General features: G+C 36.1%; 1 protein-coding gene, 1 long non-coding RNA gene and 1 pseudogene across 2 annotated transcripts; 1 reads left to right on the top strand and 2 right to left on the bottom strand.

Moving 5' to 3' along the window:
- LOC104793079 lies at positions 2,374-2,893 on the top strand. The gene is made up of 2 exons (XR_002033017.1): positions 2,374-2,624; positions 2,724-2,893. It is a non-coding gene; the product is annotated as an uncharacterized LOC104793079 (long non-coding RNA).
- LOC109127653 lies at positions 4,362-5,426 on the bottom strand (annotated as a pseudogene).
- LOC104709132 lies at positions 8,860-10,188 on the bottom strand. The gene has a single exon (XM_010425792.1). The coding sequence runs from the start codon at positions 10,186-10,188 to the stop codon at positions 8,860-8,862; it is 1,329 nt and encodes a 442-aa protein (XP_010424094.1).

Here is a 12,375-nt window from a genome sequence, read left to right as displayed (position 1 = left end):
TAGGAGTTTTATTTTAATTAATGTTAGGTGCGAAAAAAAAAGAAAAAAAAAAGAAAGGGAAGTCATCTTCACTAATACGTATCATTATATTTAGGATATAGAATATCGAGTAGGCATCGGCATCTCTTTTTTTGTGTAATATCATTTTTTTTTTGTTAATATCATATTTAAATCAATATTAAATTTAAAATCTATACTTTTAAAAGGGAAGCATTTTTAATAAAAAAAACATAGAATTAGAGATTATTACAATAAAATGCCATTGAAAATTAAATAGGAATAATTATAAATAAGGAGCCAAACAGATTGATATAGATAGCCAAACACATTGATATTAGTTGAATTAGCCGAACAAAAATTAAATGGTATAACACCTAAAAATCGGGTGAAATCAAAACCTACCATAAAAAACAGAAAGATTAGGAAAAAATAGAATAAAATCAGCATCCCTAAAAATTGCAAACTACCTTAATTAATATCTAAATAATTAATTTAGAATCATTAGTCTTCAAATCTTGAATACACGGATCCTTTGTATTCGAATGAGGAAATAATCCAAACAGGTTCAACATATTTTTTAGCCAAAAATAATGCAGTTATATAAAAAAAACACAACATAAGGAAATTATAATAAATTCAAAATCCCATATATTGAATATCTACTATAACTACAAGCTCAAAATATTAAACATATTCTTCATATCATCAATAATTTGTCAAATTGCAATATTTAAGAGATGCAAAATTCATGTATTGTTTCCAAATCAGTATAATTTGCAACCTAATAACAACATAATATTACCAAATTATTAGAGAACATATATTTTTTAAAAACACACTTTCATATTTATATTAATAATATAATTTAGATAATACTCATAATCTTAGGAGAATATTCCAATAATGAAACCAAATGTTAAGCAAAAGAAAGATTGTATATTATTCTTATCAAACCTAAAAAAATATCTTTGAATCGGCCAACTCTTTCTTTTTTTGTATAATTATTGCAGTAATCGTCTTCCATTGAAAAACTCTCAAATCTCTTTTACTTCAAAACAGAAACTTACTCTCAAACGAAAGAGAACTTTGATTTACTACAAAATATCAAATCAAAGAAGTAAAACATGATGTTATTTATTTTGTTTCTTTGTTAAATCTTTTTTTCAGTTTAATTTCTCCTTTTTGTATATAATTGTTTGTTCTTTGACTAACAACGACGATGTGTTTATATATGTAGGGCTTAAAGTTTACATCATTGGAGAATCGTAAGGAGTTGCCTCCAGGCTCCAGCTATTACAAGGTCAGAAGTTTAAACATTATATTATTTAGAGAGTATAATAGATGTTAATTTTCACAAAATATTCTAATGGTTATCTAAACTTTCTAAACATAGGTTAAGAACATAAAGGGTGGTGGAATAACAAGACAATAGATGTTGTCTTCAAAGAGTGGTTCAAAAGTCAAAATAATTGATTATTCCATTCACTTTTTTATTACTTAGTGGTTTTATACGTATTAGAATGTATACAGAAAATACATCATTCCTTATGTAAGAAAACTAAGTTTTAAAAGAAAACTACATTATAGATGAATTGATAGATAAAATTCATTTCATCTATCATAGTTGGAAGAAGTTTTCAATCAATTATCTATGGTGGACATTATAGCTATAAGGTTCACAAGGTTTGGTTAAGCATTTTTTTCTTTTTCTTACTATGTTTTTATAGCTAGCAACTAGTGATGTTAATATGGGCTATATGCCCGCGGGCCTAAACGGGTCTAGTATAAAAATTTAAGCTCGTTACCTATTTATTTACACTATAAGATTAAACAAGGCTTTAATGGGTGGACCCGTTTAAACCCGCGGGTGTAACGGGCTTAATCAAAATTAAACGGGTAGTCCGTTAAAAAAATTATGACTTTGTTTTACCAAAATGCTGTCGTTTTATGATTAGGGTTTTCAAAACAAATCTTTTCCAAATCTCGCTGGTGGTGGCTGGAGAAGTAAAAAGGAGAATTTTAACGCCACCTCCATCATCACCTCTGGCGAATATTTCGTCATCACCTCCGTCATCACCTCCGTCACCACCTCCGTCACAGATTCCACAGATTCAGAGGTCTCTCTCTAATCTCTAATCCCTCAATTCGATTTGCTTTGTGGGTTTTGGTGTGGTCTTGTTCTGTGTTGTTGTATGATTCATTTGGCTTTGTGGGTTTTGTCAGAGAAGTATCCTACATATGAAATTGAACATTTGTACTTAACATTTGATTGATTGATCTGGTTCTTAGTAAAGATTTGAGTTGTTGTGTTTATGGGAATTAACTTAGCTTCTCAAGCCATTTGACAATGCGTGTAGAGGATATAAATGTTGTTTATAGCTTGATATTGTGTTGAACTTTCTGATTCTTTATTGTTGCACAAGCTTGTTTGATCTAGTAGATTAGTCCGTCCAATAGTAAATCACCAATTTCGTTTTTATTTGATTAGTTTGTGGTTCTTTGTGGTCTCGATAGTTGCAAGTCAGAGATGATTCTAATGTTGTTGTTATGTAATCAGGTGTTACGCTCGTCTTCACCCAAGGGCAGTGAACTGCAGGAAGAAGAAGTGTGGTCACAGCAACCAGGTTTGATTTTGTTGCTTGCTTATCTTTTGGTATCGTTGTTTTGTTTACCCTGTGATATGTTTATCTGAACAAATTTTTGTTGTTGATGTCTTTTTGTAGTTGAGGCCTAAGAAGAAGATCAAGTAGAGAGACACGTATCAAGTATCTCATCTCTTGCTTTGCTTGCTTCTTTTTGTTATCTTCCCTTTGATTGGGTTTGTTTTCTTTTTGTTTCGGTGATGTTAAAAGATAATATCAGTATAAGGATTTGGTTTTCTACCTACTCTGAATCGGTTATGAGATATTCATGCTTAATTCCAAATTACTCTCTATCCGTTTTGAACTTTTGAATTCGTAGTTTTACTGTGTTTATCTTCATAGGCTTATTCATGTTCCATGCATTGAACATTTGATTGATTGATCCGGTTCTTAGTAAAGATTTGAGTTGTATAATCATCTTTCTCATATATCATTGTTTCTGAAATTTGCATTGCTTAACATCATAAACATGTAATTCAGGTGTTTGAAGCTGAGCATGTTACTACGGGAAACATTAGATTTTACTTTGGTACCAGCACTCTTGCTCTGGTAATCAATCTCTCTCTGTTTTTTAAGAGTTCATCATCGAGTCTTTTGTTTTCCAGTTTGTTTGTTTGGTGAGTAGATACAGAATGTTTGAGTTGCTTTGCATATATATCAGCATCTGAGACTCATTTTTATAACATTTCACATATGTCTCCTTTTTTATTAATTTTGAAGAATGGACTTAGAAACTGAACATTTGATAGCAAGGCTTAATGCTCAAAGTGATTATATGGATATGAATGAAGAAGATTGTGATATAGTAGCAACCTTGCGTTTAGCCTAATTGACGATACACTAATCATTTTAAAATGTTTTCTGAAATTTTTCTAAACCAGGTCTTCACTGATTTAATCAGAAAAATCCCAAGAATCAAACAATGAATTATGAAAGTGCCCCAAAACATGTAGGAGTTATCATTTTTTGAAAAGTATTTTGTCTAAGTTTGTTTGATTAAATAGTTTTGTCACGGATCTTTAGTATTAAGTCAAACATATGTGAATATGTGATTAGTTTGTAAATGAAAAGTTAATAGTATTTTTAATACTAACCTCTTATTTGTATAGAATGTAAGGTGCTTGCATATGATTATTATTACAGGGGATAGAATTGGAAATAGAGTCTGACGAGGAAACATAATGGATTATGTGTAGAAGGTATTCCTAATATTTTTCAAATTAAATAAAAGTCGTTCTACTGTTTTAATATATGTACGTAACATAATAGATTATGTGTAGAAAGTATTCCTAATATTTGTCAAATTAAATAAAAGTCGTTCTACTATTTTAATATATGTATGTAACAATTTTGAATATCTATTACAGGTTCTTATGTTAGTATTTTATGTTTACACAACTATTTTGGAAGCTAAACTTAAGTATTTCTCTATCATATTTGTCATCTAAATTTCTGTTTTTGGATATGGTATACGATATGCATCATTAATACAAACTACAAAACATTACCTCTCCAAAATGATAGTTAAAAATATGTTTATATCCTATACAAGTCTTTTACAAAATCACAAAAACAAACCAAACTTATTAACAACAATATAACTATATGAGTTATACACAAGAAAATATCATTTATGAAAACATACCCGCACGTACTTGCGGGTCCGACTCTAGTAATTTTTATAAAATCAATACATACATACCAAGGCGTAGCTAAATTTTAGCACGTAAGGAAAAATAGAAACGAAGACCGTCTTTTACAAGTTAGATTCAATGACAATGTGATTCCTAAGCAGATTAAGGCTCCACGCTACATCGAAGCAAGTAAAATCGGAGGTTTTCAAAACCAGTCTTCCCAAATAAGACTTGATTACTTTCTTATATATATATTTACCAGCCTTTTATCTTCGATGAAGTAACTTGGCTGAGAATAACGTACAGTCTCTACTAAATACGGCAAGTTAGGACTTGAAATAGTCATGAAATTCATCCAAACAATATCATCACCATTCTCATAGTTAATCTTGTTCTCGGTCACCCATATCTCAATCTTCTTTGTGACAATACATTTCTTTAGCAACGAAAACCTATCTTCCCTAAAGACCCTAAGGACAAGAACATCCCCAACATGGTTTCTCCCACAAGGTAAATTACATAAAATTGTAAATTCGCTAGAAAGGTCGAATTTAAAAATGTGGTAGCATAAGGGATCGGTCTTTTCACGAAAAGAGACCCAATACAAAGTTCCATTCAAGGATACAGCACTTTCAACATGAACAGCGTAATTTGGGCTACTACTGTTACCAGGTTCTGACTTGAATACTGTCCACATATCGGAGGAAAAGTCATAGATTGTCCATCTTGTATTTCCTATTGTCGTATACTATGCCATCGAATATCATACAAGAACCTTCAATTAAACTCGGCTTGATCCATCTACTCTGCCCAACCATGGGTTCCATGCAACAGCTCCTTTCTTCTTGCCACATAGCAAGAACAGCTCATTACAATCAACCAATTTTTTAAGTTCCAAAGATTCTAAATCGGGAGTATCTAAGGGTAACTCACGTACCACTATCACGGGATCGATGCTTACCGAATAAATCTTGTGTTTGGTTGCTAGGATGAACCTAAACGTCATCTTGTGGTTGTTCATGAACGTCTTGTCCTCTAAAAGAGCGTTCCATTGTTTCGATATGGTTCTGAAGCGAACAAGAGATTTAGGCGGGACACGAGAGTGTATCTCTTCAATCAACTCTCATGGAAGCTTCTCCAGATGCGCCATCTCTATACCGAACTTAATTAGGGTTTTTGCTTAGTTTCTATATCTTTTTTGTGTTTTTTTTTCTATCTTATATATTAAATAAAACAACATTAAAATTTGTTAAATATTAGATCATAAGCTGAACACTTCTTTCTATATAACTCATCATACATCAGACTAATGCCAATTGTAACCCGCCACCCCGTTTGATCCACAACTTAGGGTTTTTGAAATTTTAGTTTCTATCTTATATATTAAAAGAGAGTATATTAAAAAATAATAACTAAAATTAATAATACGCTATAGTTTAAAGGAGCTCTCCTAAGCTTGGCACATAATCAGCATGCTACATTTAATTTATTAAAAAGCAGATTCTAAGAGCACGTCCATCAGTCATTTTTTAGGGAGTATCAAATAATCTATATATAATAACAATCCGAATAAATGCGATCAACAGTTGTGTTTTTTCAATCGTACCTGTTGGATATTTTCCGAAAAGTCGTGATGGTTTATTAAAACGGTTAGTTATGAAAAGTTACAATGGTTCACTGTAGAGTTGTGTTTATTGGAACATTCGTATCTTTTGAAATCTATATATAAATTTTCATTCTCAACAGTTTTTACAGCTTTCTAAATTATTATTCTCTAGCATTCATTCTTTTAAAAGTAAAGAAATTCCTCTAATTCTTGATTTAACAAAAGATTTTTGGAATAATTAATCTTTTAGTTAATTTTAAATATAAAAATTTAATAAAAATACCTATGTTTTTTTTCAACAGTTAGATAGATTATATAGTGAGCTTTTGAATTTGACATTTTCAATATGATAATAAAGATGCCTTCTATTTGAAAGCAGTTTATATGGATTATTAGGTATAATCAATTGCAAACAGTTTCGATTTTTTGTAGTACCTTCTCGTAAATTTTTTTGTTTTTTTTTGTTTTTTTAATAAAAAATCAAACGGTTGTATCTGTTCATTATAGAGTTGTGTTTTTTTACTATATTTTATTTATATTTTGTCATCACAACTTTCGTTCTAATAGGTGTCTTACATCATTGACGTGTGTCTATTTAAATAGTCATGTATTCTGAACTCTCTTTATATTTGTCTCTTCACCAGTAACCAACAAGTTCGTTGAAACAAATTTTTCACTTTATGTTGAATCTACATAATTGAATATTAATATCTAATATTCAACGTTATTCTATAATCTAACTAAAATTTTAGCACATCACTGCGTGCAAATTGTTCAAGTTCTCCTGCATAGCCGCTATCCAGAATTCATCAGCCAGGGCTTCTCTGTGGTTCTTCGGCTCTATTGATGAAACAAAGCAGGCAAACTGTACTACTTCAGAGTCTTGTGGCACCTGCTGAATGATCGATCGCTGTTTCTTCCCGGCTAAATGAAGAAAGTCGATTTGCTTACCCATGGTCACTCTTCCCCCCTGAATCTCACCAATAACATCATTAGTGGAGTGATTCCGATGAACCTGAGATATAACCGGAAGAGGACAGACCTCTGAGGAAACAGCCGCAGAATCAGCAGAGGAAACAACTTCGGTGTCATTAGAAGAGGCATCAGGAGAGACAGTGACTGGATCATAGGGATGGGACATAGGGATGAATGCCACACGCTGAAAAGAAATATCATCAAAAACCACAATGACAGTCTCTTGTACACAACGCAGGCGCTTGTTGTAGACCCAAAACGCCAAACTATTCCCAGAATACCCCATGAACAGCCCTTCATCACTCTTTGGATCAAACTTTCCCAACTGATCTTTGTCATTTAAGATGTAACAGACCCATCCAAAGACATGGAAGTAACTAACAGAGGGAGTTCGACCCTTCCACAATTCGTAGGGTTTTTTGGAAGTCCCAGGCCGAACATACACTCGATTGATGATGTAGCAGGCGGTGTTGACAGCCTCATCCCAGAAGTGTTGAGCAACTTGATTCCCATGTAGCATTGCACGAGCCATCTCCTGTAGAGTTCTGTTCTTGCGCTCAACAACACCATTCTGTTCGGGTGTTCTGGGTGCAGAGAACTGATGAGAAATACCCTGAGCTGTGCAGAATCCATCAAACTACTCATTCTGAAACTCACCACCATGATCACTTCGTATTCCTAGGATAGCTCACTTCTCACCTTTGATTTGTAATGCCAGAATCCGAAAACACTCAAGTGTATCGGACTTCTCTCGAAGAAAACGAACCCAAGTATAACGAGAGTAGTCACCAACCATAACAAAGATGAAGCGTTTACCAGTCAAGCTATTGACATGAATGGGACCCATCAGATCCATGTGAACCAGGTCCAAAACACGACTGGTGCGAATGTCAGAAACAGCCTTGTGTGACACTTTGACCTGTTTCCCTTTGTTACACGGTCCACATACAAAGCGCTGGTCGGACTGTAGCTTAGGCATCCTGCGAACGATCTCTTGATGTGCAAGCTTTTGCATAGTGCGAATGTTTAGATGCCCCAACTTCTGGCGCCACAACTCAGTACCCATTGTGGTTGATGCAAGAAAACATTGTTCTGTTGATTTCCACATGTAACAGTTGTTACCGGATATCTTGCCTTCCAACTTCACAGAGCCTTGTTGATCAACAGCTTTGCAGTCTTTCTTGGTAAAAGTGACATCCAAACCTTCATCACACAACTGGCTGACACTAATGAGATTTGCCTTTAATCCATTTACCAAGAACACATCTTTGAGACTGGGTTGTGTGTTTCCACCAGTAACACCTTTACCTTTGATTAACCCTTTTGCTCCATCGCCAAAAGTAACCCGACCAGCAGACACATCTTCAAAATCAGATAGATTGGTGTGAGCTTCAGTCATATGCCGAGAACAACCACTATCAAAGTACCACTTCTTTTGGTCACAACCATTGTGACTCTCAGCCTGAGCCACATGACAGTACATCTCTCCTCTCGGAACATACAGCGGATTGGTAGATCTCATGCCTCTGTGATACAAGCCTTGTTAAGACGCCTTTGACATCCGATTGATATACTCATAACACTGAGCCTTAAAATGGCTGAGATTCCCACAGTACCAACATCCATTCCTTCGACTGCGAGAAACACTGAATACTGGTCCATATGCTTGATGACCGGAATAGGGGTTATGTTCACCAAGAAAAGGATTGAACTGATTCGCTGTTGGAGCTGCTCTGTACAGAGCCTTGGCAGTTGGCGGAATTCGTCTAGTTTGCTGGGACCTTTCTTTTGCAGGTGTCGTCACATGGACAGATGACTTAGTAGGTGCAGACTCTTTACTTACCGAAGGCTGACCCTTGACAAACTGAGTCGATGTTGAGGCATTTGTGCCTTGATATCCAAGTCCCCACTTCACATTGCCAATTCTCCCACTGTTGAGAATAGTGACAAGGTCTTTAGTTCCTTTGCTCAACATCCTGATATTCTTCAGCTGGTCATCCAGTTATTTCTCAAGTCTCTGCGACTTGGTCCTTTCTTCCTCAAGATCTGTGGACAACTGTGTGAGTTGGGACTTTAGAGCCTCCTTTTCAGACAACAGTTCATCATACTCCTTCTTCTTCTGAACAAGACTTGAAATGAGTAGAGTGACTTGTTCCTCAACTGACAAGTCCGCTTCATCGTCCTCAGAGTCAGATACCACAGTAGGTTGAATTGTTACAGTCGGTTCCTCAGCTTCATTGTCTTCAATCACTCCCAGCAGAGCCACAAAGTTGTTAATAATGTCACCGTCTTGCACATCATCTTCGGATTCACTATCACTCCAGACAACAAGTGATTTGGATTTATTCTCCTTGGTTGGACATTCAGCCTTGGTGTGTCCAAATCCTTTGTATCCATAGCACTGTACTGACCCCTTGCGTTTATTATTAGGGCACTCCACCCTGGTATGTCCAAATCCCTCACATTCCAAGCACTGACGGTCTTGCTTATCACTTCTCTTAACATCTCTTTCTGAATCAGCTCTGCTTGCGAACGTCGATCCTTTACGCTGACCACGCTCCATTTTCCGGAAAATTTTCCTAACCAGTAACCCAACCTTCTCTTCATCCGCAGAGTCTTGTGCCACAACAGTCTTCTGAGTTTCAACAGCCTTCAAAGCAAAGGACTGAGCCGTTCGTTGTTCTTTTTTCTTCAGTTGTATCTCAAATGATTGCATCATTCCAACAACTTGACTAAATGTCAATTCATCAGAATTCAGAGAGACATCAATGGCAGATCTATGTGGTTGAAACTTATCTGGTATACTCCTGAGAAACTTCTTTACTAGCTTCTTATCTTTGTAGCGCTTTCCCATAACTACAGCCTCTTGTGCTATGGCACTCAACCGACCACTATAGCTGGCAATGGTTTCACCTTCTTCCATGGACAGATTCTCAAAATACGATGCCAAATTATCCAGACGAGTGCGTTTCACATTGCTGGTTCTTTTGAAGGTGACTTGAAGGATATCACAAGCTTCTTTAGCTGCCACACATCCTTGGACACTATTGAATTGATCCAGAGGCAGAGAGTTGAAAATCACTGACAAGGCTTGTGAGTTGTGCTTGGATTCAGCTTTTTCTTCAGTAGTCCACTGTTTCCGAGGTTTTGGCACCAACACACCTTTGTCGTCTTTCACTGTTGGTTCAGTCCAACCATCTTCAAATGCAAACCAGGCTTCCATATCAATGCCTTGAATCGCCTGTTTGACTGACACCTTCCAATGTCCATAGTGCTCCGGATCCAGTTTCAGAACCTTCGAAATGGCAACGTACGTTTGTGGTTTCTCCATACCTCTTGTTGCAAGATCTCACCTGTGGAAAAGACAAGACAGACTTTTATTAGGTGTCTGCTCTTATACCAATTGTAAAGGTATAGAGGTTTACACCACAGACTTCTGCTTGGAAAACGCCAAGCTAACGCTTTCTATTTATTTTATAACACAGATTAACGAGTACAAGAATAAATCTAAGCTCTCTTCTCCTTTCTATCTAACTAACCCTTAGTCTAGATCTAAGAGAAGAACAACACTCACCTCCTTATCTATTGATTGATTAGCTTTGAAGTATACAATCTCTCTCAAAAGGTTTCTCAAAGTGTTAGAAAAACCACGACTACCTTCTCTTAGTCTTTTATACTAAAACACTCAAAACCCTAACATAAAGATCTTCGAATCTTCGTCTAAAGCAAATACTTCTGCGCCAAGGTCTCACATTCCTTAATTGTCGAGTGAGATATTCTCCGAATATCTCCTCTCCCAATCCAGCTTTATCTTTATACACCGACAGTGACACGTCAGCTACGCCTCCTAGTCACACCTCACCCATCCGTTCCCTGGTACAACTTCTTGTGTTCTCACAGCTCTTTGTTCCAACAGTGCTCTGCTACTGCAACTGCATCTTTAAGTTACATATAAACCACACTTCTCTCTATTTGCATATAGTGTTGTTGTACAATATTCAAATAGCAATGTCATTTGATTGATAACCGTAAATGATATGTATGGCAGGATCTATTTACCATTGCACTAGGTTGGTTTATATTTGCTGGACTTCCCTTTGATTGGGTGAGTTTATTTTAAACTATTCTCGACAATGTTTTCTTTCTTTTCTTTGCGTCTTGACTTTAATTTTTTTGATAAATGACTTTGCAATTGCGTTGCATCATCTCATGAGACAATTTTTTTACGTGGCACGCAAAACTTGGAAATGATGTGATCACAATGTTGGATGTATGCAGGTAAACGTAATGGGCCAAGCTCTGGGTTTTACTGGATCTATTGTTTATGCATTTTTCAAATACAAAGGCATTTGATAAGTTAACATTATCGTCCAAAATCAAATATTTTTACAAAATTCAAACACTTGTAAGAAAGCTTAACCAAGATACAGTTCCAACATGTTTGTTATGGTTAGGAAATGGCCGGCCCAAGCTTATAAGTTTATAGTCACATTTATTTCAAGTTTCCATCAGGCATATATGTAACTTCCGCTAAAAAGTTATATATATTTAGCTAAAGTAATATAATATGAAATGAAGGACTACCGGTCGATTTCTTGCTGTAATGTCATTTACAAACTCATCTCTAAGCTCTTAGCGGATCGATTGCAGACAATCCTTCCTAGTTTTATAGCTCCAAATCAATCAGTGTTTATCAAGGACAGGCTACTGATGGAGAATTTATTGCTTGCTACTGAGTTGGTAAAGAATTATCACGAGGATGTGTCATCTCGTTGGCGATGAAGATTGATATATCTAAAGCGTTTGATTCGGTTCAGTGGCAGTTTCTGTTTAATGTTCTTGAAGCTCTGAACCTTCCGGAGCAGTTTACTCATTGGGTTCGCCTCTGTGTCACTTCGGCATCTTTTTCTGTTCAGATTAACGGGGAGTTGGCAGGTTTTTTTAAGAGTACAAGAGGGCTGCGGCAAGGATGTTCTCCGTCCCCATACTTGTTCGTGATATGCATGAATGTGCTCTCTGGTTTGTTGGATAAAGCAGCTGTTGACAGGAAGTTTGGGTACCACCCTCGTTGTAGGGGCCTTGGTTTAACCCACCTTTGTTTTGCAGATGACATTATGGTCTTCTCTGATGGTGAGATCTCCTCGATGGAGGGTATTCTGGAGGTTTTTCGGGAGTTTGAAGCAGCATCGGGACTAAGTATCAGTCTGCCAAAGTCCACTTTATTCTTGGCTGGAGTCTCTCCTAATACGCGTCAGACGGTTTTGGCTCAGTTTCCTTTTGCTAGTGGCACTTTGCCGGTCCGTTATCTGGGTCTTCCTCTACTCACAAAACGGATGTCTCTTTCTGACTGTCTCCCTCTTGTTGAAAAGATTCGTAGCCGAATAGGTTCTTGGCAAAGTCGGTTTCTCTCGTTTGCAGGACGGTTGCAGTTGTTGCAGTCGGTGATATCCAGTCTAACTAACTTCTGGATATCTGCGTTTAGGCTGCCAAGTGCGTGTGTTCAAGAGATTGAACGCAT

The sequence above is a fragment of the Camelina sativa genome, chromosome 1, assembly GCF_000633955.1.
Source record: "Camelina sativa cultivar DH55 chromosome 1, Cs, whole genome shotgun sequence".
In the NCBI taxonomy this organism is placed as follows: domain Eukaryota; kingdom Viridiplantae; phylum Streptophyta; class Magnoliopsida; order Brassicales; family Brassicaceae; genus Camelina; species Camelina sativa.
This window is presented reverse-complemented; position numbering and strand designations above follow the sequence as displayed.